At 51.7% G+C, this 26072-nt stretch overlaps 1 protein-coding gene across 1 annotated transcript in view; it reads left to right on the plus strand.

The window, feature by feature from the left end:
• PARD6G (par-6 family cell polarity regulator gamma) overlaps positions 1-25680 on the plus strand; it is a 91065-nt gene extending 65385 nt beyond the window's left edge. Inside the window, exon 3 of the mRNA XM_008013688.3 lies at positions 22331-25680. Coding sequence (XP_008011879.3) covers positions 22331-23166 — 836 coding nt within the window. The 3' untranslated portion in view covers positions 23167-25680. The remainder of the gene's footprint in view (positions 1-22330) is intronic.
• The last annotated feature ends 392 nt before the right edge of the window (positions 25681-26072 follow it).

Consider the following 26072-nt stretch of genomic DNA (forward strand, 5'->3'; position numbering starts at 1 on the left):
ACTTGGAGAGGGAACGGATGGCTGCACAGTGCTCAAGCTGGGGCTGTGTGTACCACCGGCAGGATCACGTGCTGAGCCATGGGGGACTCAGCTGGGGCCATTAGAAGCTCTTGGGCCTGCTCCACCCGTTCTGACTGGCGCTGCCCTCAGGAAACCATCTCTGCCTGAAACCCATTAGGGCCGGGGAGAGTTGTCTGGCTGGAAAGGAAGAAGACAGATGCTGGTGGTTTTTTTGTCTTTTGGTTGTTGTTTTAGAGACACTGAGAAGATCAGCGTAATTTTCCACTCTGCCCGTGTGTGGCTTTGCTCTTCTCCATGCCCATCTGTGGCTTGTTTTGCAGAAATCTTCTCTCTGGCTTTTTCTCTCTCACCCTTTCACATTGCAAGGCCCCCCACTTCTTCACTAATTTTCCTGCAGATGACAGAGCCCTGCAACCAGGAACCTGACTCTTCAGCTCAAATCTTGGTTCGAAAGGGGGACTTCTCTGTGTCCCCACTGTCGGCATGCTATGGTAGTGAATGGACGGCCCCCCCAGCTGGCCCCTCGTGAGACCCCGGCCATCTCATTCCACTGGGAGCCACGTCAGGAGGAAGGAGGGCTGGGAGGGGCGTCTGGCTGCGTGGTGTGGGGCCTGCAGTGTTGTGACCCACACAGCTTCAGCCAAACGTCTAGCCCTGTACCTAGAACTGAGAAATAAAACTATAATATCAGATTTAAAAGTTCTCCGGGAACATTTGTCCTGCCCAAAATAGTAAGTTGTCATTTTTAGAAGAATAAAACAGCTTTGATAAGCCCCGTGGATGCACCTGACACAAGAGAATTGATGGTGCAGATGGATTTGGGCTCAAGGTGGTTTCCAACACCCAGGTGACGTCTAGGTGATTGGAAAGGGTGTCTGTTGGATTTGCACCTTTTTTCCCTGTGGAAGTTATTTTTATGTAGTTTTGTATGTGTTCTCAGAACAAATTGGCCAAAAACATTACCTTAAAGTGTGACTTGATTTTCAGTGTACATTTTCAGATGTTATAGGAAATGCGTTCGCAGTTGAGGGGTCAAAGCAGGGGAAGATGGCTTCCTTGGCAATAACAAGCAAAGGGAAACGTGTTTATTTTTGTATCTGTAAAAGCTGGCTGCTCTTTAAGTGTAGTTCCAGCATCTAAAGTGGACACAGAACCTGTTCTTCGGGGCCTGTCACACCCTCACTGTCTGTGTGAGAGTTTATGCCTCCTTGTGGATACTGGGGGCAGGAGCTGCCTTCATACACGCAGGCATCAGCTGCCACCCTTCAGGGAGGGCTGAGGGCCAGTGGGCAAGTGGCTGCTGTTCCTCTGAGCATCTCATCAAAGGCTGGCCAGTTGGTCACAGGCATTTTGGGAGTGGGAGACAGACGGTCAAGGTCAAAAACAGGTCGCAGTTGTAGAAGTGGGAGGGGCCCAGAGCACTGTGGGTGAGCAGCTGGGGAGCTTGGGGCCCTACCCAGCTGTGTTGCCTCCGTGCTTTCTGCCTCAGTTTCTCGCATAACAAAAGCAGGTGGCAAGATGAGGAGTCGAACATGAGGCGTGCCAGAGCTCTGAACTCTGCAAAGGGCTTCTCCGCTGGAAATGTGTTGTGCGCTGCAGCCCTGGGTCTGACTGAAATGCAGGTTCTATCGGCGGGGCCAGGCTGCTTCCCTCCCAGGGACAGGTCTGCCGGGCAGCCTTGGGCAGTGAATTTCTGAGGTGCTTCATCCAGCTGCCTGTCCCCACACATGCTCTGTGCAGGGGAGAGGACACCAGGAAAGGGGAGCCGACGCCCATCAGGAAGACCAGGAGCTGGAAGCAGCTCCCAGCCAGGAAGGAGGGGAAGGGCCAGGTTCCAGGTTGGCAGCAGAGAGCAGCTCTGCCCTGAGCAGGAGGCAGGGGCACAGTCGCTGGTGAGGGAGACTGGGGGAGGAGACCCTCCTCGTTGGGAGAGGGGAGGGAGGTCTGATCTGCCGAGGTTAGGGGAAGGGCATGCCTGCCGGGCTTTGGAAGCAGAGATGTAGGGCTGCTCCCTCCCTTTGAGACCTGTCTGTCACCAGCTGGCCGCAGCGCTGTGTGGAGATGAGGCCTTCGTCGGGGCTCACAGTGGCATGTCACCATGTCCCTGGTGGCCTGGGTGTTTAATGCACCCAAGCACACTGGGTCCCCCGGCGCCCAGAGCGTGATGCCTGCCTTGGTGTGTGTGGCATCAGGACCACAGCTTCCACAGACATCCCAGCTGGGGACATCAGCTGACTTGGCTGAGGGACCAGGGGACAGACACCACATCTCCTATCCCCCAGGGGCGTGTGACCTGGGGTCACTGGCGTGCTTGGCGGGCACACCGGTCTACGTCAGGGTACACAGGGCTTGTCGGTGGGTATCATTGCCACACAGACTGAGCCTTCAGGGTGGCGCCCCTTCCTGTCTCACCCCTGCAAGGCTGCTTCTCCAGTCGCAGCCCATGTTCTAATGTCAAGATCGCGTATGAGATTCAGGCCTTCGAACAGCCTCACTGCAGGAGCCGCCTTCCAACCCGCTGGAAAGGTGCATGTGAGGCCAGGGTTCTTACCCTCAGCACTGCTGACGTTCTGGGCTGGACATTTCTTTGCTGTGGGGTATCTGCACATGGAGAGCTGTCGGTGCCCCTGGCCTCTGCCATCTAGATACCAGGAGCGTCCCCCCTACTTGTGCTAACTAGAATGTCTCCAGACATCACCACGTGTCTTCTGGGGGCAGAACCATGGGGCTAAGTTGTGACTGTCCCCTGTGGTGGACTCTGTTGTGATGAGGAGGGGCTGGGCCTGCAGGTGGATGTCTGCCCCCCGACAAAGCTTGTATGAGGGGGACCCAAGAGCATGTGGTGCCTGTGCCAAGCTCACTGGCGGGAACGGGGGATCAGGCTCACTTCCTCAGAGTGGCGAGCAGCCCTGCCATTCGCGGTGCCATACAGACAGTTCAGCTTGAGAATGTGGGTCAGGCTCGCTTCCTCAGAGAGTGGCGAGCAGCCCTGCCATTCGCGGCATGTGGTGCCTGTGCCAAGCTCACTGGCGGGAACAGGGGGTCAGGCTCACTTCCTCAGGGAGTGGCGAGCAGCCCTGCCGTCCGCGGTGCCACAGAGACAGTTCAGCTTGAGAATGTGGTTGCCGTTCCGAAAACACCCAGAGGCCACCGTGTGCCCAGCCCGAGAAAACAAGGACCCCTGACACTGTCTGGGTTGGTCCTGGGAGGGCCCCCGTGATGCCTGGGGGGTGCACACCATGGAGCGGAGCCTCCTCCATGTAGCCTGGGAGCTTCAGTGAGGCCACAGCCCCAGGAAGAGCACAGGACTGCATTCCCAGGTACGCCCCTCCCAGCTACGTGTCCTCACCTGCCGGCCCCAGCTGTGGCTGCCCACGCCCCGCCTGGCTCTCCTGCCGGGAGCTTCCCAAGCAGAGGCCTCGGGTAGCAGGCACTCCTTGCCCTCTCTGCCACCTGGGCTGCTGAGGGGGTATCACCAGGAGTCAGCTCAGGACCTGGACACCCAGGCCCAGGTGAGCAGCTGACGCACCAGTGGCCGTTCCCTTCCCAGGCCCTGGTTCACCCAGCCAGGCCTCGGTGCCACTTTTCCACAGGACATTCAGCTTCCCCTTTCCTCTCCTCTCTGCAGACCACTGAACTTTCGTTCCGAGGCACAATGGGGCGTTCCCATCAGGCTCTGCCTCCCTAGACAGAGGCGAGACCAGCTGCAGCGTAGCTCCCAGCAGCCGGGTGCCCCTCTGAGATGGGCCAGGCAGCACGCTCCCGGCGCCTTCGTGTGGCTTCAGTCCTTTGACCATTGCATTCCTAACCAAAATATAAACTTCAGGATCATTCTGGATTTTGCCTTACCCAAACTTTTGCTTTTGATAGTAATAGTGTCTTGGCAGAGTTCTTGCTCTTGGACTTCGTATGGTGATGGCGACCACCATGCATGGAACCCATGGCATGGGCATCCGCCACTGTGCTTGTTACCAGAGGAGGAGGTGAAGTCGCTGCCTGGAAGGCCCAGGCAGCGGCCAGGGGTGGCAGCGAGACCACACCGTTGAGAAACCAGTGCTCCTAACAGCTTGCCTGCACCTCCCCTTTTGGCTCTACAAGTCTTTGCATGGAGCAGCTGATGTAACGTGGGCCCAGGGCAGCAGGGGACCCTAAAGCAAGCCTCCTGAGCGGGGGGGCAGTGGCATGTCACGGGGGACTCCCCTGTCCTGTTGGCCTTCTCTGGTAGATTTGGGGACCAATGGCCAGCTGGAGGCAGGACTCGCCCTGGCGAGGGAGCGGGCGTGGGTGGAAGGGCATGTCGCTGCAGTCTGGGGCATGTGAGCCCGGCTTCCAGGGATGAGCTCATCCTCCCTGGACCCTGAAGAAGTCTGAGGCTTCTTCACCGACGCTCACCTGAGTGATTTCAGCGCCAGGGGTTTACCAAGGAAAAATGGTCCCCTCCAGTTTGAAAACAAAAAAAAATGACTGCAGCCAGCCCTCAGGCCCTTCCCGTGAAGGCACCGTGGTCCACACCATGTGGGCTTGGCTGTGGGCACTGGGCTGGCTTCTGGTGCTCACCAGCCGATGCGTCGGGAAGTCTGGGGGGCAGGGAGTTCCCGTTGGTGTTTTATGACAGGCTCCTCCTCTTCATGGCCTCAGAAAAAATGTATGAAACAGGAAAGTGTCAGTGGTGGTTAGTGCTCTCTCTGGGCTCTGGCGTGGTGTTCTCTGTCTCCCTGCAGGATGCCACCTGCCCAGTGAGTTCTTCTGCCTACCTCCTGCTCCTCCTTCCTCACTCCCTCCCCAGAAGAGGAGCCACTGGCTTGAAACCTTCATGCTGTTTTGGGTGGACCTGCTCCTACACATGTTAGGAAGTGATGGGGCAGGGCAAAGAGAGGGGACCTTGCCATGCTGTCGGCATGTGTCCATCTGCCCAGATTTGTGGACGTCTGTTTTCTGCCTCGTGTGTTCTATAAAGACGCTTGTGCCATGTGAAGGTGGCACTCCTTCAAACTCTGTGAGCTCCACCCTCCTATCCTGGCAGGAACCATCTGGGGTGAGAGCCGGCATTGCTAGGGAGACTGGGGGTTAGGACATGGTTTTGCCAAAGTGCTGTGGTCGGAGGCATTCCTAAAGCAACAATGACCAAAAAGCCAGGTTGGACACTGGAAATGGGCTTGAGGGAGGATGGCTGCAAGCTGGGATTCTCCAGGGATGCTCCTCTTTATGGGTTCTCAGCATTTAGGCACCGAAGGCTGAAGGATTCTCACTTTCTTAAGAGGAGACACTGTTGCAAGGGCAGGTGCAGCCAGGAGCAGGCGTCGGCGGTGAAGGAGTGGGGCTCCCCTGAGCCCAGCAACAGCAGACACTGAGCTCGGAGGAGTCTGGCTGGAAGGCCCAGGTTTACCAAGCCTGGACCCAGAGGCATCTCCTTGAGGAGTCAGACCCGTTCTCTTCCTAGAGTGCAGGGCTGACCCTACCGGGAGCGGGTGGTTGAGATTTTTATAGAGATCACGGCAGTTTTTCCAGTGATATCTCCACTGGGACAGACACGCGGATGCAATCCAGGTCTCCCGTCTCCCGTGTGCCGGGTTGGTCTTAGGAGCAAACCACAGCTGTATCTGGAAGAATCAAGCACAGAAAAAGTTTCGTGTCTAAGGCAATATGTGACCTTGCTGGACCACGACTATCCCACGCCTGTGTGTGTGTGTGTGCGCACGCGCACGTGCTTCCCATTTGGACTGTGATTATCTTGTGCATGTATGTGTGTGTGAGCTTCCCATTTGGACTGCGATTTTTCGTGTGTGTGTGCGTGCACACTTCCCATTTGGACTATGATTTATCCTATGTGTGTGTTTGTGTGTGTATGTGCTTCCCATTTGGGCATTGATTTATCTCGTGCATGTGTGTGCTTCCCATTTGGACTGTAATTTATCCTGTGCGTGTGCGTGTGTGTGCGTTTGCATGCATATGTGTGTATGCTTCCCATTTGGGCTATTTATCGTGTGTGTGCATGTGTGTGTGCTTACCATTTATACTGCAGTTCATCCCATGCACGTGTGTGTGTGCGCGTTCATGTCCATGATGCATGTATGTGTGCTTCCCAGCTGGACTGTGACTTATCCCGTGTGCGTGTGTGTCCTGTTTGTTCTCTAAGGATCGTGAAGGGCTGTTTACATAGACCATGTTTTGCCTGTGGCCGCCGCGGCACCAGGGAGGAGCATTTTTCCCCTTTAGTGAGCTGTTCGCCCTGTTAGGAGCTCAGCCTTCTCCACAGCAGGAGGGGAGAGGCTTTCTTCAAGGCTGACTTGTACTTTTATTCTTTCCCATATTTCCCTTCCAGTCCCCCACAGAAATGTTTGCCTGCACCCCCTCCCATAGCAAGCTGCAACCCTTCTCCCCACCCTGGCCAACACTGACTGTCGCCTGCCTTTCTCTTGAGGTTGAGACCTGAGTGGATGAGACTCAGGACCAGCTGCTGTGTGGTGGCTCCAGGGCCTTTGTTCTGTTTTTCATGTTGAAGGGAGTAGGAAGTATACATTGTAAGTTGGCACTTACTTGGGCATTAGGTCTGGAGTTGAAATAAAGAGGTACTGGTTTTGAAATATAGGTATGTATTCTGAGTGTAAAGTAAATGTAGGATGCGTCCATCAGTCTTTTCATAGTGGGTTGAGTTATTTCAGGTAGAGACACAAGGAAAAACTTGATTAAAAGCACGTGTGCATACTTTAAACGCGATCAAGTTACCTGCTCCAGTTCCTACTTTATAATGTTATTCCTTCCTCTTTAATGTGCTTCTCTATACCACTGATACTTCTCAGGAAAAAATGTGAATTTCTGTTTCAAGATGTATCAGTTGCCCCCCACCCCCGCCTTTCTCTCTTCATCCTGGCTCTAGGAGCTCTCTCCTCCTCCACCACCTCTGGGTCACTTCCCACAGGCCCTCCGGGTACAGCCAGCCTCTTCTCCCTTTTGGAAGTCACCTCCTCCAGGAAGCCCCTCAGAACTTGCCACGCTGTTACCAGCACGACATCCCAGCAGGTACTCACCTCCAGTGTGACTGGAGCTGGTGGACATTTGGAGTTTTGGGATTTAGAGGTACCACCTGCGGAGTCTCAGAGAAACAAGCCTGAGAGTGTCTCTCAGAAAACACTAACATAAAACACAGCAGTGGTGCATCTGGGAAGTGACCACCCTAGATGCTCAGCGGCAGGTCTGTGTGGCTGTTCACTGTGGTGTTTTTTGTGATGGTGATCATTTGGCAAAAGCCCAAACACCTAACGTCCCTGCAGTGGTGGGATGAGGATGTGCCCTGGCAGAGAGCGTGACTCAGATACAGTCAGCAAGAGAACAGTTATAAAACAGTGTGCGTAGTGCACGGAATTGACCACGCCACCCCAGGTTCTCATGTCGAAGTCCTAGCCCTCAGTGTGACTGTATCTGGAGACAGGGTCTTTAGGGGGTGATGAAGGTTACATAAGATCGTAAGGATGAAGCCCTGACCAATCAGATTGTGTCATAAGCAGAGGAGGAGGCACCAGAGATCTTGGTCTCCCTGCCACGTGGGGATACAGGAAGAAGGCAGCTGTCTGTCAGCCGGGAAGAGAGCCCTCCCCAGAAACTGACAAGCCGGACCTTGATATGGGACTTTGCAGCCTCCAGAAGTGTGAGAAATAAATGTGCATAGTTTAAGCTGTGCCATCTGTGGTATTTTGTTATGGCAGCTGGAGCTAAGACACACATTATGTTCACACTTCTGCAATAAAACGATTATTAAAGTGTTACGTGTTTCCTATCTAGAATGTGTTAGCTGCACTAAGTAGTCTGGGGAAGTGTGTACTAGACTGTTAGGAAGAAGGATTATGGGGCATTTTCTTTCTGCTTTGTTTAATCCATTTTCTCCAGTCTGTTTAGTCTTCTGATCCCAGCATGTGGGAGAAAGCCTGGCCTGTGTTGGGTGCTGTCCCTGAGCATTGGTTAGGAATGAACGGACAAATGCATGAGAGATCATGTTTTTTTACAACGGACATTTTTTTACTTGGGCAAAGGGGTCTGGATTTTGGGAAGTTGTCCTCCTGCATCACCCAGTGCTGGAGTCAGAGCACCTGGGTCCTGCTGTTACCCCTGAGTGTGAACTACATGTGGGCTGCATCCGTCAGTCTTTTCTCAGTGCACTGAGTTCTTCCAAGTGGACACAGTGGAAACCGTGATTAAAAGCACTTGTGGGCAGGCGCGGTGGTTCATGCCTGTAATCCCAGCACTTTGGGAGGCTGAGGTGAGAGGATTGATTGCTTGAGCCCAGGAGTTGTCTGTCACCTGCTGTCACCTAGCAGCCTCCAGCCTCAGTTCCCCTCTCTGTCAAAGGAAGTTGTCATTGGCCTCAAGGTCTGGGAATACCAAGGAGGAAATAGGTGGGAAGGTTTTATGGAGCCTCTGGGACTTTCCTGAGGAGGTGGGAGTCCAGCCCCCATGTCAGCGGACACAGGATCTGGAAAGAACAGGCTTGGCTATGAACTTGCTGCAGCACAAAAGGTGAGGGCCGTAGGCCCTGCCTTGGGGTTTTATAGGAGCCCTGTGGGAGTGAGGGTGGTACATCCCATTTTACACGTGGTAACACTGGGCTCAGAACTGGTCCGGGCAGTGGATGGTGGCTCTGGGATTGGGCAGAGCTTCCCTAACTCTACAGACTGACTGCCTTTCCCTGTATCCTGAAGCCACAAAGCCAAGGAAATTCGGGCATTCGTGACCTGTCGTGACCTGGAAACTGCCCCAGGACTCACAAGGCAGCGGCTTCTGTGAGGCAGTAGCCACATGCTTCGAAGGAGGCTTAGCACACTTGCTGGGGAGCAGTTCCGGGGCCATCTCCAGCTGTGGAACCATTTCCTCGTGGCAGAGAAAAGTGTGTCTGAGTTTGCTTTATTTTTACTTTGAGGGGTTTTTAGGAAAAAGCCATTGTTTGAAGAAATTAATTTAACAGAAAAAAATCAACATCAGTGTTTACTTCTTCCCCTTCCCAGGTGATGTCTCCCCAGGGTTTGCCCCTTTTTTTAGACGAAGTCTCGCTCTGTCACCCAGATTGGAGTGCAGTGGCACAGTCGCGGCTCACCGCAACCTCTGCCTCCTGGGTTCAAGTGATTCTCCTCCCTCAGCCTCCCAAGTAGCTGGGATTACAGGCGCGCGTCACCACGCCTGGCTAATTTTTGCATTTTTAGTAGAGATGAGGTCTCACCATGTTGGCCAAGCTGCTCTCAAACTTCTGACCTCAAATGATCCACTCACTTCGGCCTCCCAAAGTGCTGGGATTATAGGTGTGAGCCACTGCGCACGGCCGCATTTGCCCCTTTCCAAGCAGGTTGGGTTGGTGTCCGGCCATGACCCCTGCCCTGGTAGTTGAGTCGTTGTCTTTATCCTCCATGACAAACTTTTTCTGTCACCCCAAGCAACATGCTTCCTAGTGTGCATCACACGCTCACGATGTTGGAACCTAGTGGCTGAACATCATGGTTCTTAATTTCTTAAATAAGGACTTTCTACACTGGGTAGTTGGTTGGTTCTTTTTTTTTTTTTGAGACGGAGTCTCCCTCTGTCGCCCAGGCTGGAGTGCGGTGGCACGATCTCGGCTCCGCCTCCCGGGTTCATGGCATTCTCCTGCCTCAGCCTCCCCAGCAGCTGGGACTACAGGTGTCCACCACCACGCCCGGCTAATGTTTTGTATTTTTAGTAGAGACGGGGTTTCACCGTGTTAGCCAGGATGGTCTCGATCGCCTGACTTTGTGATCCGCCCACCTCGGCCTCCGGTTTGTTCATTTTTATATCCTGCTGGTTCCAGACAACTTCTAATAATGCCTGATATTCAGGGCTCACTTCTCCAAAGCCGATGGAAATGTTCTCATAAGCCTGGCCCCAAGCATATGGTGACATTTCTGTTTCTGTGTTTTTGTGCTTGTTTCTGCCAGAGCAACAGATAATGTGATTTGCTACTTTATTAGAATGGCACAGGGATGTGACTTTGAGTTAGGCAATGATTTCTTAAATATAACAACAAAAGCGCAAGCAAAAAAGAAAAATTAGATAAATTGAACTTCATCAAATTAAAACCTGTTGTATGTCAATGGACACTATTGAGAAAACAGAACCCCCTCACAAAATGGACGAAAGCATTTGTAAGTTCTGTTTCTCATAAGAGACTCTTACTCGGAATATGTAAAGAATACTTGTGTCAATAGAAAAGACAACCCAGCCGGGCATAGTGGTGCATGCCTGTAATCCCAGCACTTCGGGAGAACGAGGCAGGCAGATCACTTGAGGTCAGGTTGGCAAAACCATCTCTGCTAAAGATGCAAAAATTAGCCAGGCATGGTGGTGGGCACCTGTAATCCCAGCTACTTGGGAGGTTGAGGCACTCAGCCTCAGAAATGGCCTGAGCCTGGGAGGCAGAGGTTGCAGTGAGCTGAAATCACCTCACTGCATTCCAGCTTGGGCAACAGACTGAGACTCTGTCTCAAAAAAACAAAAGACATACAACCCAACCCAACTGAAAATGGGCAAAGGATCTGAAGAGATATCTCTCCAAAAAGGTATACAAGTGGCCAATAAGCACAGGAATAGATGCTCAACATCCCGGTCATCAGGGAAATGCAAACCCAGACCACAATGAGACACCACTTCACACCCACTGTAATGGCTGATAATGACAGACAGAAACAAGTATTGTCAAGAATGTGAAGAAATCATAACCCTCAGAACTGCTGGTGGGAATAGAAAATGTTTCAACCACTGTAGAAAACAGTCTGGCAGTTCCTCAAAAAGTTCAACATAGAGTTACCATATGACCCAGCAATTCCACCCCCAGGTGTATATCTGGCAGAAAGGAAAACATATGTCCACACAAAAACTTGGTTCTGCTTCTCTGGAAAGCCCAGACTAAACATCCAAACCAAAAGAGCAACACACTATCATTCTTCCCCCTTTATCAAATGTACACTTGATACAACATTTGTTAAATGTACATAAATGTTCACAACAACATTATTCACAATCGCTCAAAACTAGAAACAACCCAAACTAAATTAATGGATGAATAAATGTGGTGTCTCAACACAGTGGAACACGGACCTCCTTATACAGTGTGGATGAACATTTAACTCATGATGCTACGTGAAAGCAAGCCAGACACAGGCCACGTGTTGTAAGATTCCATTTATATGAAGTGTCCAGGGCAGGAAAATCCATAGAGACAGAAAGTAATTAATGGTTGTCGGACTGAGGAGAGGAAGGCATTGGGAGGTACGGACTTTTTTTTTAGGGTGATAGAAGTGTTCTGTAATTACTGGTGATGGTTCCACTATGTTGTGAATATGCTAAAGCTACTGAGTTGTACACTTTAAAATGGTTAAAATGGTTAATTTTATGTTATGTAAATTGTCTCTGAAAATTTTTAAGCAAAACGCACAGGGAATGAGCATGGGCCAGTAATGTCAGCCACCAGGTCCTGTTGCTGGACTGCTATGGCGCCCCCTGCTGACTCCACGGGAGTTGGGGAAGGGATGGGGCCTGGGTGCTCCTGTGTCTCTTGCTTTCTGTTCCAGAGACTTCCCAGGGGGGTGGAAACCCCTACCCAGAGTGACCTCTCAAAAGGCAGCGCGGCCTGACCAGGGACGCCGCAGGAGGAGGACCTGGAGGGAGGGCAGTGGGCATGGCAGAGTCTGCCTTCCTGAGGTGACCCCAGCTTGTTGGACAAGACATAGCAAATGCTGACTACAGTAACCTAGGAGTGAGTTACGGCTTCAGGGATTTTTCAATTATTATTTTTACTTCCAGTTTTTCTCTAGTGAGTACAGATTACTTGGGGTGGTTTGTTTTTTTTTTTTCCCCCCCCTAGATGGAGTCTCACTCTGTCGCCCAGGCTGGAGTGCAGTGGTGTGATCTCGGCTCACTGCAAGCTCCGCCTCCTAGGTTCACACAATTCTCCTGCCTCAGTCTCCCGAGTAGCTGGAATTTAGGCATGAGCCACTGCGCACGGCTGTGTTTGCCCCTTTCCAAGCAGGTTGAGTTGGTGTCCCGCCACCACACCCGGCTAATTCTTTGTATTTTTAGTAGAGATGGGGTTTCACCGTGTTAGCCAGGATGGTCTTAATCTTCTGACCTCATGATTCGCCCGCCTCGGCCTCCCAAAGCGCTGCGACTACAGGCGTGAGCCACCGCGCCCGGCCTTCGGGTGGTATTTTTAATAGAGAGAAATAATAGAGAACCAGGACCAACAGGAGATGTTTCTTAAATACTTCCAATGAAAATTTAAACTCAAGTCTGCTCATTCCTTTCCCATCTCTCCTCCTGGGTCAGGGCCGGGAATGGCCTCCTCTCCTTGCCCGCAGCCTTTTGCTGGGGGAAGGATGTTGGCAGAACATTCCAGAGGCAAGTGCAGAGATTGGACCTGGCTACACTTGAGACCACTGAGTCCAGAAACAGGACCCTAAAGTAAGATAAGAATTATGCACCATAGGGTTCCTTTTCCCCCATATTTGTGGAAATAAAACGTTGCTTAAAGTTCCAGAAAACACTTCTTAGATGGAAACTAGGACTTTGTGTGTGTGGTGTTTTCGTTGGTTGACACTGTCCCTTACTGCAAGGGTGCAGGGCCCACCTGGGCAGCACTGTGTGTGTTGCTCAGGCCCTGGCCTCTGGCACATGCCCTGCAGGCTGCCTGTTGCAGTACATACGGGTCCTGGGGCAGGCACCGTCACCTCCCTCATCAGAACATGCTGGTCGCCTCCAACCATGGTGTGTCCTTGGTGACTGAGAGCCGACAGTCCTGGTCTTGGTGGAAAATAGGTTTGCTCTCGCAGATGGAGGTAGACGGTGTTCTTGAGCTGTTCGGTGCTGGGGATCATGGCCAGGTGAGTCCGGAAGAATCCCCTGAGAATGCTGCAGACCCGGCCTGTGGAGATGCCCCAAGGAGGCAGGTCTTGGCGTTTGAAGACAGAGTTTTGTGGAAAAGATAAAACTGCTGACGAGTTCTGAGACTAGTACACAACACGCTTTGTTTTCACCTAATGTGGCACACTTTTAAAATGTTGACATTTATGTTGTCTTTAAAAATGAAATATTGTTCCGGCATGTGTTTTGACCCAGTGGTGTCGTTCTTCTGCGGTATTTTTTGTATGTGTCTACACGCTGTTTAATTATGGGGAGGGAATTTGGTCTTAACTACCCTTGGACAAGCTGGGACTGGACAAGGCCCTAACAGGCCGTGCTGATCTGGCAGCTGAAGCCTCCGGCGTGGCGCGTCCTGATGGCGTCATTGAGAGACTGGGACGTGCTCTCCTCTCTGGCTTCCTCCCTCCTTCCTTCCTTTCTTTATTGATTTCTTACCATTTAAGCTGGCAGCTGCTTTGCCCGTGAGCAGGCAAGGCCATGGCGTTTGGCCTGGGCAATTCACCAGGTGACCATGGTCCTCACAGTTGCTCGTCTCCTGAAATCAAGCGTGGCAGATGCGTGAGCTCTGACTGCTCCTCTCCATGGTGACTTAAAACCAAGTCATTGATCCTGAGAGGGAAAGAAAGAGGTTGTATCTCTCACTTTAGGTGACGAAAAGTTGAATCAGAAGCAGTGAAGCGAGTGGTTTGAGAACGAGGAACAGCGGGAGCCAGGAGACTCCGGAAGAGCAGGAATTGGGGTGGGTGTGGCTGTGAAGTGGACCACACGCTCTGGCGCCCGAGGGCACCATCTCCCGTCCAGGCCTGATGTATCAGATTCTAAAGAACAGGCAGAGGAACCGCTGAGGAGGGGTGTGTCCTGGTGGAGCGCCTTGAGGCAGAGGGTTCCCGCCGTCCTTCTGCAGCCCTGTGCTGCCAAGGGAGGCAAAGCAGTGCTGCTGGGCCTAAATTTTGGCATCTGTCTGGTGCTTCCCTTGTTGAGCACTCGCAGGAATCAAGTGCAACATCGAGCACGGGCCTGGTGCGTTCTCCAAATGCCCATGAGTTGTTACCTCGGCAGCTGCCACCGTGAAGACGACCGGGCACCCCATGCGTCTGGCCAGGCTAGCAGGGAGGCGTGGGCAGAGGGTGTGTCTCGGGACCACGGTTACCTCCTCCCGGGCGCAGGCCCTCAGGCACGCACAGCCACCTTCCGCGACCGACCTGAGCGTGAAGGTGACGCCTTCCTGTTTCTCTCCCTTCCCCAGAGTGCAGTTGGACAGGCTCCGTCCAGGAGAAGGACCCTGGAAGCCTTTGGAAGAGGCATCTTCACCAGTTTCCACCCTTCCCTGCCGGAGAGTCAGGATAGTTTTAATTCAGGTCAAACCCTTATGTGACAGAAGGGGTTGTTTGTAAGAAAATATTTATTAGAAAATCTTTAGTTTGAAAACTTGGAACCATGAGAGCTTCATAAGACCAGATTCCAATTCCCCCTCTTGTTACAGATCCTTCAAAATAGAAATGGAAGAAGAAAATATAATTTAATTTGACAGCTGGGTGCGGTGATTCACGTCTGTAATCCTAGCTACTCAGGAGGTTGAAGCATGAGAATTGCTTGAAACCGGGAGGTGGAGGCTGCAGTGAGCCGAGATGGTGCCACTGCACTGCAGCCTGGGTGACAGAGTCTCCAAAAAAAAATTCACACACACACACACACACACACACACACACACAATGTAACTTGAAAACAGGATATGGGGAGAGAGGGTGGTTAGACAGTTGCCTAAAAAATGTGACTCCTTGAATTGTTTACTTTGTGGAAAATACCAGATTTAACATATTGCTTGAAAAAGAAGCAGTGACAATTTTTTTCTTGTAAAAAGGTATTTTAGAAATCAAAGTTGGAATTTTAGAAATGGGGTATTCTTTAAAACAAATTTTATTTCTAAGAAAGTCTGGAATTTTTCACTAATGAAGCCCATACACAATGGTTCATACTGAAAGAGATGGAGAAACGGATTGTTGTGTGAAATTCAGTCACCTCGTCCCCATGCCAGGGGGAGTGGTCAGCTGCAGTGAGCAGCTGCATGCGGGCAGTTCCTTCCTGCACCTCCCACTGCAGGCAGGCAGGTTGTGTGTTCTCACCCCAGCCACAGCTCACTGGAAGCAGGCAGGGTGGTTGGAACCAAACGCGCCCTGGGCCCTTGGATGCTGGGAAGGGGGTTCGGGTGCAGACCACGGCCGGCCCATCTCGTCAAGAGTTCACGAAGAACCAGAGTCGCACGCACTTGCTGGCCCTCCTCCAAGAAGGGTGTCGGCCTGTTTCCTCCACTGAGCCGCTTGCTTTTTTTTGCCCCCTGCCTATGAACGTGTTCATCTTTCAGCTTACACAGCCATTTGACAGTGACAGACGTTACTTAGCTCATCAACCTCCTGTTACTCAGAGTTAGTTTATGAACCCATGGCATTGACCTCACCTGAGTGCCCTCGAGCTGCACCCCAGGCCCAAGGGTTCAGAACCTGCCTTTGCACAGGGTGGTCTGTGTGCCTGCTCCTGAGAGGTGCTGCACCATGAGGGGACCCATTCCCTGCTGCTCAAAAATCCCCTGCACGTTCATCATGGGCCGTGTTCCTGTGGTTGTCCTCATCTCCCTACGTGGCTCAGAGCATCAGAGACACTGGGGGAGGAAGTGAGGACAGGCCTGGGCACATCTCATGGCCCCAGCTCCACCCTCTGCAGTGCCTCCTTCCAGGACCCCAAGTCTGTCTGGAAACATGGTGAAGTGTTGCTGCTGCCTTGCCTGTCATGGGGGTTACACACAAGACCTTCCCCATCCAGGCCATTCCAGGGCCCTGAACCCCTGAGCCTGTGTCCCCAGGAGTACCTGCTCCAAGCTTGCTGCCCTGAGTGAGCTGCTGCATGAAGAGCCGTGCCCTGTCCTCAGCACTGCCCATGTGTTATCCTGCACACACATCCACATGCAACATGATGCTCTCAGGCAGGAACCACAACAGAGGACCCACAGCGGGGGTGTGGCCCATGAGGCCCAGTGGGTGTCACTTGTAATTGTTAACCTTCCCTGTTTTGATTGACCAGTGTCTTGCACTGAGAAGTGGTAGTTATTCCATATGGTGACACCCTGGGCCCTGCACCTTTCGATACGCTGAAACTCCCTTGGAGCACAGGGCCAAGGCCAGAGGGGTCAGCTTGGGATGTTAGGGTCTGGCCAGCACGACCAAGATCTAAGTGGGCTCCAGCCTGTTGGGTCCTCAAGTGTTTGCGGTTGTGGGGCCCCAAAAGAAAGAAGGGGCTGTAGTGTGGAGAAGGGCCCCTATAGGGACTTCTGTGAGAATGGTGGGGTGAGGACCAGACCTTCCTGGTCTGCAGGGAGGGCCAGTGCACTCCCCTGAAGTTCCCTGGGAAGGTGGAAATGTGGAGTGAGTACCCTGTGGGCTGTCTCGTGCTCTGAGGATGTCAGGACCCAGGACAGGATGAAAGAGGCACACGCCTCCCCTGCTCGTCTGACGTTCTCTACGGAGGACATTTACCAGAAAATTGAAAATACTATTCTAAAAAAGCTGCCCCAGAGCCGTTGTGTTTCATATGGGGCTACTAGATCTGACTATTGAGGAGGCTGTAATCGATCACTTTCAATGAACTTGTTGACGCCTTTAGATTCTAAGGGAAGTGGAAACTTTCCACTGAAATAAGGTGTCCTGATGCCCCCCTGACCGAGGGTCACGCCAGCAGTGTCTGCCATGGCACACATGCCCCAGACTGAGTTGCCTGCTTGGCAGAATCCACTGGGGCCTTCCAGCACCCAGGTGGGGCTGCCAGGAGAGACACTCACAGCCCTGCGTCTGGGCCTTTGTTCTGCTTGGGGTGCGGTGGAGAGGAGGAACACACTAATGATTGGGGTGGTGTGCTGTGTCAGTGTCGACCTGACCATGCCACTGACATGCCTGCCCTCCTCTCAGAAGGAAAAATACAAGGGAACAGTCACATTTGTTTACAGGTCCAGATGGTGACAAAGTGGTAGTTTTGTTAGGAAATAAGTGGAAATATTTTCTGTTTGTTTGAGATGGAGTTTTGCTCTTGTTGCCCAGGCTGGAGTGCAATGGCACAATCTCAGCTCACTGCAACCCCCACCTTCCAGATTCAAGCAATTGTCTTGCCTCAGTCTCCCTACTAGCTGGGATTACAGGCGGATGCCATGATGCCCAGCTAATTTTTGTATTTTTAGTAGAGACGGGGTTTCACCATGTTGGTCAGGCTGGTTTCGAACTCCTGACCTCAGGTGATCCGCCCACCTTGGCCTCCCAAAGTGCTGGAATTACAGGTGCGAGCCACCGCACCCAGTGGAAATGATAAATTATGTTTTCTGGCAACTTCCTGGAGGTTAACAATTCAACACCACGTTTTTTAAAAACAAACCTTTACTAAGTTTTAGACACAAAGACGTATCTGTTGCGGGAAGTCAGGGACCCCAAATGGAGGGACCAGCTGGAGCCGTGGCAGAGGAACATAAATTGTGACGATTTCATGGACATTTATCAGTTCCCAAATAATACTTTCATAATTCCTTATGGCTATCTTTACTTTAATCTCTTAATCCTGTTATCTTTGAAAACTGAGGATATACGTCACCTCAGGACCACTGTGATAATTGTGTTAACTGTACACATTGATTGTAAAAGTCTGTTTGAACAATATGAAATCAGTGCATCTTGAAGAACAGAGTAACAGCAATTTTTAGGGAACGGGAAGACAACCATAAGGTCTGACTGCCTGCGGGATCAGGCAAAAACAGCCATATTTTTCTTCTTGCAGAAAGCCTGTGAATGGACGTGTAAGTAGGGAAGATATCGCTAAATTCTTTTCCTAGCAAGGAATATTAATATCAATACCCTGGGAAAGGAATGTGTTCCTGGGGGGAGGTCTATAAACGGCTGCTCTGGTAATGTCTGTCTTGTGCAGTTGAGATAAGGACTGAGATATGCCCTGGTCTCCTGCAGAACCCTCAGACTTACTAGGCTGGGGAAAAACTCCGCCCTGGTAAATCTGTGGTTAGACCAGTTCTCTGCTCTCAAACCGTTTTCTGTTGTAAGATGTTTATCAAGATAGTATGTGCACCGCTGAACATAGACCCTTATCAATAGTTCTGCCTTTGCCCTTTGCCTTGTTTTTGTTGGACCCTTATCAGTAGTTCTGCTTTTTCCCTTTGTCCTGTTCCCTCAGAAGCATGTGATCTTTGTTAGACCCTTATTGGTAGTTCTGCTTTTTGCCTTTTGAAGCATGTGATCTCTGTACCTACTCCCTGTTTTACACCCCCTCCCCTTTTGAAACCCTTAAAAAAAACTTGCTGGTTGAGGCTCAGGTGGGCATCACAGGCCTACCGATATGTGATGTCATCCTCGGTGGCTCAGCTGTAAAATTCCTCTCTTTGTACTCTTTATTTCTCAGCCGGCCGACACTTATGGCAAATAGAAAGAACTTATGTGAAAATATTGGGGGTGGGTTCCCCCGATACATATCTTCAAAAGGTTTAATTTGAGGTTGGCTAGGATTATATTTTACATTATTGTTAGGTGGGTAAACAAGGCTCCCCCCTGCTCAAGTCCTTGAAGGCCCAGGACCCAACAGCTTCATCCTCTTACGTGACATTCAGATGTGATGTGAAAAGCAGTGTGGACCCGGTGGAAACACCCAACCATGAAAGTTAAAAGGTGGAGCCCTTTAGACACATGGAGAGCACATCACAGAGGCAACGCCCCTCAAGGTTTGGAGGGTTTGGAGTGCAGGGAAGGGATTTGCAGTAGTTGGGACTTGGCCGGGAGGAGGGACTGTTAGGATGGCCCCTGAGTGTTTTGAGGGAGGAGAGTCCCCCTCAGGACTGTGGGGTCCATGGAGAAAAGACCAAAGGCGAGGTCCTCACTCCCTGCTTAGTCTCTCTAGCACCAGAGCCAGGGGCTGTTGGGCACCCATTCTAGCCTTGAGGAGGTGAGGCTCCAGGCTCCGTGTGTGGGATGCAGCAGGTGGGGCAGTTATTGTCCAAACGTGTTCCATCCTTTTAGGCTGCCTCTTTCTGATCTTCATACAGACAGAGCAGACGTTTGTTGGGGCTTTTTGGTCTATGACTGTTGGTGCATCCAGGTTGCTGATGCCTTCAGCTCCAAGTCTGAGATGATGAGGCTAAAAGAAAACCCAAGGAGCTGCTGCCATGTTGCTTCTCGGGTCCTGAGGCCCCAGCTAGTGTGACATCTCTCCTGCATCATCTTATGTTTTGTATGTAACATCCAGGGTTTTTGTTGAACTTAGCAGGAGGGATGGGAAGGACTACATGACTTCCGGGAAGCAGAGGTCCACACACTTGCTTTTATTGGTGCAGGGAACCCTGGTCTACCTGTGATTTATAAGCCCCTTACGAGAAGGGGGCTGGCCCGTTGTGCCCTTCTCTGTATCCCACAGTTCTGGGCTTGAGCCTTAATCCAGTCAGATGCTGTCGCCTGGCCCTTGTGACGCAGACAGGTTTGTGGTTTTGGTGGAAGGGAATGCACCATGTGGAACAGGGGTGGGGCTCCCGGGATGGGTGGCTGTGAACTGGGACTTGAAGACAAGTGGCTCCCGGAGGGAGGTGAAATTGAATCTGAAACTCTGAGTCAGTGGTAGAGAGAAAGAGGATGCTTGGAACAGGAGGTGTCACCTCTCCCAGGCCAGGCCTCACTGTACTCTGCCCGTGTGTGGGACAGCCAGCCAGGCTGTTTCACACATGGACACGCACCATTTCTTACTCCCCTACCCTCAGCATCACAGTCACGCCTCACCTGCCCTGCACAAAACCTCAGTCTCTTCTCCTGGGCCCTGCTGCTCACGGCCCTGAGCACAGGGCCTGTCCCCGGGGAGGAGCATGTGGATGGCCACATGCACGACAGCGTTCTTGCAGGCATGAGTTTGCCAGAAGGGCTGCCCTCTTGAAAATGCGTAGATTTGTCATCCAAGGAGACCCCTTGGCAAGAGCCCGTATCATGGAAAACAGGCAGAGCACTGTGCCTCGGATGCTGCCACACCCCTCCATCTGTGGCCCGTGGATCCACATTCCCTCCCACTTAGCATGAGCACACCATGAGGCAGATGCCTTTTCAGGGTTAGCTTTTAGTCCAGGGAGAGCCCACTCTGTCCCAGGCCCTTGGTTAATCCAAACCTGCGGCAGTAGCCAGACCAGCCGAACTCTAAAGGCACAGTCTCTCCTCATCACGGGAAGAGCCTGTGCCCCTCACCCTCCGGCGTCTTCTCTTCAACTCTGTGTTGTTGATCCGCACCCCCCTGGGCAGCGTAACTGCCACCTCCCCAGATGCCCCCGCACTGTTCCCATCGTATCCTGTGCACATCCAGTCTCACGGTGCTCTCCGTGTGGCTGTATGGAAAATTCAGTCTGTATCTCTTGCTCCCACTTGCTTCATGGCTACTTTAGGGCAGGGACTTTATCCACTCATCTGTATCCCTGAAGTCACCCAGTAAGCATTTGCAGAGTCTGTGAGGTGCAGAGAGGCCGGGTGCTGGCCAGGAACTGAGATCCTGTTTCTATAAAACAAGCACAGACAACCATATCCATGTGTATGTGTGAGTGTGCAGGAAAGGTGGTCACAGCTGGAAAGGAGTATTACAAGTGTAATTTTATTTTTCTATTTTTGTGGGTACATATTAGGTATATATATTTATGGGTTACATGAGATTTTGATACAGGCATACAATGCCTAACAATCACATCAGGGTAAACAGGGTTTACAGGTGTAGTTTTTAAAAGTCATCTTATTTCTAAAGCCCTTTCAGACCTTACTGTGTCAGTGGGTAATAAATGATGCTGATAAGGGATGATGGATGGCTTCCGTCACTGAGCAGCTGTGTGGAGTGCTGGCCGGGATGCAGCTCCCAGGAAGACAGTCCTCATGCCGAGGCATCCCAGCTCCAGGGTACACTAACCCTGCTGCCTGTAGCATGTTCCAGAGCCTGTGCTAGGGCCTTCTCGTTGTCTAGGCAGCCATGGGCTCTGCTGGGTTGAGAGATGTGATGCCTGAGCGTTGGCCTCCCTTCCAGGCTGCCTGAATGTTGCCTCCATGGTGAAAGTAATTTGTCTTCGAGTCCTTTCCAGAACTGTCAACCAGCATTCCCCATCTCCAAAGCAGGTCATAATGGGCCCTGCCTGCGCACTGAAATGCAGAAGCCAGACTGACGCCTGGAGTCTGGAGGTCTCTGCTCTGAGGAGCGCCTGTTTATGGCATTGCTTCTGCCTGGGCTCCCAGTCCTCCTGGCTTTCACTGGCAAAGCAAAGATGTGAGCCTCCCCAGCCCAGAGAGCAGGCTGCTGTGGATGCCCCCAACTCCACAGGACCAAGCCTCGCAGAGCAAGCCCTTCCCTCTGCTCCCCAACACACCTGTTTTACAGACCCTTGTGTGTCAAAAACAAAAGAGGCTTCCTATAAAAATTAAAAGATTTTTTTTCTGACTCAAGGAAAATGCCTTATTCAGAGTTTCCAAATGCCACCAGTGTCTTCACTTAAAATTTTTACTTTAAGCTCCTTACAACGTTTCTGCTTGATTAATTTAGTGGACTTTTATTTTGCAGTAGCCTGACTTTAGGGTAAAGTTTCCACACTGCCACAAATGTGTCATGCCACAGGCTGGCAGGTGTGGCCAGGCGGGTCCCACAGCGTCCCTGAGGAAGGGAGCCGTGCAGCCTTCAGGCTTCATCTCCCTACAGATACCAGTGACAGTGTGTGGGGCCTCACAGCAGGGAAGCAGCCATCCTCTGCTCCCACTCCTTCGTCCACTCGTCTCCCCTCATCAGCTGCTAACCCAAAATGCAGGGAAATGCTCACACGCCCGACTGAGCGACACCTTCAGGGGCCTTGAATGCTGACTAGCAGACACTGTGGTGGGGCTTGCACATAGAAAGGAAAGAAGCAGCAGGAAAGGTCTCTCTTAGTTGTAATTAACCTTAGAAAAAAAGAAACGAGCCTCCATCTTACAGTTTAGAGAAGGAACTATGGGAGAATGGGCAAAGCTTAAGAAGTCCCCAGTCCAGCCTGCTGCCTCCCAGAAGGCTGAGGCACTCGCCAGTCCGCCAGGCCCCAAACCCTCCTCTGCCATTGATCCTCTCCGCTGCAGGTGCCTGCTAGCACCTTTTAGTCGGTAAGTCCTTTGGTTTGGTGCCTGTGGAGCAGTAAGGAGAGCGCTAGAGAGTTAATTTTAGGGGCCGGCACTTGAGCCTGCCTGATTTCCACCCAGCCTGCAGGTCTGGGACGCTCCTGTGCACCTGGGTGCTTCGGCGTCACGCAGATGGAGCAGCAGTGCCAGGTGACGGCCGAGGGCCCAGGCGGGGCTCGGTGTTGTCCCTCTAACTGTCCCCTCTCCCGCAGAGGAGGCCGAGCGTGGCAGCCTCGGCGCGGGCTCGCTGTGCAGGCGGAGGCGGGCGCTGGGCGCGCTGCGTGACGAAGGACCCCGGCGGCGCGCACACCTGGACATCGGCCTCCCGCGCGACTTCCGCCCCGTGTCGTCCATCATCGATGTGGACCTGGTCCCCGAGACGCACCGGCGAGTGCGGCTGCACCGGCACGGCTGCGAGAAGCCGCTGGGCTTCTACATCCGCGACGGCGCCAGCGTGCGCGTGACCCCGCACGGGCTGGAGAAGGTGCCCGGCATCTTCATCTCGCGCATGGTCCCCGGCGGCCTGGCGGAGAGCACCGGGCTGCTGGCTGTGAACGACGAGGTCCTGGAAGTGAACGGCATCGAGGTGGCCGGGAAGACGCTGGACCAGGTCACGGACATGATGATCGCCAACAGCCACAACCTCATCGTCACCGTCAAGCCCGCCAACCAGCGCAACAACGTGGTGCGCGGCGGCCGCGCGCTGGGCAGCTCGGGACCACCCTCGGACGGCACCGCGGGCCTCGTGGGTCCCCCCGCCCCGCGCGTCCTGCAGAACTTCCACCCCGACGAGGCGGAGAGCGACGAGGACAACGACGTGGTCATCGAGGGCACGCTGGAGCCCGCACGCCCCCCCCAGGCCCCGGGCGCCCCCGCAGGCAGCCTCTCCCGGGTCAACGGCGTGGGCCTGGCGCAGCGGCTGCAGCGGGACCTGGCCCTGGACGGCGGCCTCCAGCGGCTGCTCAGCTCCCTGCGGGCGGACCCACGTCACAGCCTGGCCCTGCCACCGGGCGGCGTGGAGGAGCACGGGCCCGCGGTCACGCTCTAGACTGAGGCCCCCAAATCCTAGCTCCAGTTCCCGGGTAAGGACAGGGACAGGACCTGCAGACTGCATCCCCTCCTTTTGTGTGGTTTTTGTGACCACAAAAACAACTCAGCTCTTTGTTTCAACTTCTGGATATAGAAACACAAATATTGCCTATTTTTATAGAATTTCGCCACGGAACTTCAAATGAATGCCTGAAGACAACACTCTCTACCAGGCCTGAGTGCAGCTCTTAGCGCCTTTGCCAAGTGATAGAAAAGATCTGACCAAGTGCAAACAAATGCTTTAAAAAATTTTCACGAATACTTTGTTTTTAAAATGAAGCTTTAAAATTACTTTTTAAAAATAGTCAAATTCATGTTTTTAACTTGGCCCATGCAAAGTATGTCTCAACATTCTTGCTGTGCTTTCTGCTGACTTGCAGGCGAGGCCGGCTGTGCTGATGTATGTGACAGGCTGGTTTTTAAGAACGAATGCAGCCGGGCGAGGTGGCTGACGCCTGCAATCCCAGCACTTTGGGAGGCCGAGGCGGGCGGATCACAAGTTCAGGAGGTCGAGACCAGCATGGCCAACATGGTGAAACCCCGTCTCCACTAAAAATACAAAAAAATTAGCCGGGCGAGGTGGCGGGCGCCTGTAGTCCCAGCTACTCGGGAGGCTGAGGCAGGAGAATCGCTTGAACCCGGGAGGCGGAGCTTGCAGTGAGCCGAGATTGCGCCACTGCACTCCAGCCTGGGCGACAGAGCAAGACTCCGTCTTGGGGGGGAAAAAAAAAACGAAAAAGAAATACACCCAAACCTGTCACAGGTACAACCATGGAGATGAATTCCAGATTTTCACACTGCTCATGATCATAATTCGGCTGGGACAGGAGAGCTCCCACCAGCACATTTCTGGCATCTGCAGCTGTGGAATTGTTCCGGGGCTGTTTTTTGTTTTGAGACAAAGTCTTGCTCTGTCATCCAGGCTGGAGTGATGGCAGCTCACTGCAACCTCTGCCTCCTGGGTTCAAGCGATTCTGCCCCAGCCTCCCAAGGAGCTGGGACTACAGGCACGTGCCACCATACCCGGCTCATTTTTGTATTTTTAGTAGAGATCGGGTTTCACCACGTTGGTTAGGCTGGTCTTGAACTCCTGACTTCAGGTGATCCGTCCCTCAGCCTCCCAAAATGCTAGGATTATAGGGGCATGAGCCACTGCACCGGACCAGGGACTATTTTTGTGACCCACAGAGATGGCCCATTCAGCCTGGAGGGGGAATCCAGGGTGGGAAGCTGCAGCTCTGCTGGACTGGGCTCAGCAGTCCCATTTGGGATCTAAGCCCTTTCCCCGTGGGTTGACAGACTCTGAGGGCAATTTCTGAAATGTTTTCAGCAGAAATGAGGGATAAGCATCGCACACGTCCAGCAAGGGCTTTGAGAAATCAGTCATTTGCATGTGAGTTCTCATCTTTGCTTTTTGAAACAGACGTTTCTTTTTGTAAGTCACAATACATGCTAATCTTCATTTCTAGAATGGTCCCTGGCAATTCTCATTTTCAACTATAAGAAGTCATGTGGAACTTAGTGGTTTTTAACAAATACTAAATTCATCCTCACTTTATGTTGAGCTTCCAGCAACATTTATATATTTAGTAATTTTAAAAATTCCTATTTGATAGAATTAAATTTTATATAATGTGTTTTGCTTGAATACAATGTTGGGAATAAAATGTTACATTTATACTTTGAGAACTTTGACCAAATCTTTCGTACAGATACAGGTAAAAAAATATTTTTCTAGGTTGTCGCAGCCGCGCACCTCCTGCTGCTTCTCCTTGTGGTCCAGCACCACCTGCTGGTCAGTGGCGGAACTGTCCTGACTTCGTGAACATGGGACTGCTAAGAGGGAAAACTGCATCTCAGCATTTTCATTTTTTCTGAATATTAAGTGAAAAGTAAGTTCTATTTGTAAGAAATAGCTTTTGCTGAGGAGCTGTGAATTCCTGCACCTGTGTTTGATGTTACTTGTATGCAATGGATTGCTGGTCCTTTGTTCCTAAGCACAGAGAAGACCAAAGATGCTTCCCCGTGACCTCTCCTGTGAGGATCCGCATCTCCCCAGACTTGCTGTCTGATGAAGGGCATGTCGTTCGGTGCCCCAGCAGTCAGAAGCGGTTTCTGTGGAACTAAAACTAATACTGTTACTCTCACAAAGGAAATGTTCTTTTACTAAGTTATTGCTGATTCTTGAATGTCTGTTATATAACTGGGTCTGCTATCAAGAAGGAAGGTTATATTTCTTATCACTTTAAGTTGTTAAGCAAATGTATTTTTTTAAGAAATGAGATGTGTGCTAGTCATAATTTTAGGAATTACTGCTTGGGACAGCTGCTTGAGTGTATTTTTCTACACAGGTCTGTACTTCTGCCACTTTTTCCTTTTAAAAAAAACAAAACTATGTCATATTATGTATTAAAGTTTTCTTGGTTTTATATATCAGATAATAAAAACTTTTTTGACTTTTGAGTAAACAAAACTTATGAATATTTTTGCTGTGTACTACGTGGAAGAGAACACCAGAGATAAAGTAATCCCTCAAAAAGAGAATGACAGATTTCTCATGTGCCTATCATGGGCCATCTTTTTTCACTGAATCTGCACACATTCTGAGGAAAGTAGATGAGAAAATGGACCTAAGCTCAGATAGACAGATGACAGTCCAGAACCCTCTTTCAAAGTCTTTTTGAAAAAGCTTTTCTGAATAATTTATACAGCACACAGCCCTTCCCAAGTATGCCCTGGTTGGCACCGTTTTCATTCACACTATCGTTCTGGCAGCCACCAAGATTCAAATTACAATTACAAATTCAACTACTCAGCAAATTACAGATGTGATCACACTGAGCACCAGCACCCCACTAGGAGCTT

The sequence above is a fragment of the Chlorocebus sabaeus genome, chromosome 18 (assembly GCF_047675955.1).
Source record: "Chlorocebus sabaeus isolate Y175 chromosome 18, mChlSab1.0.hap1, whole genome shotgun sequence".
Lineage (NCBI taxonomy): Eukaryota > Metazoa > Chordata > Mammalia > Primates > Cercopithecidae > Chlorocebus > Chlorocebus sabaeus.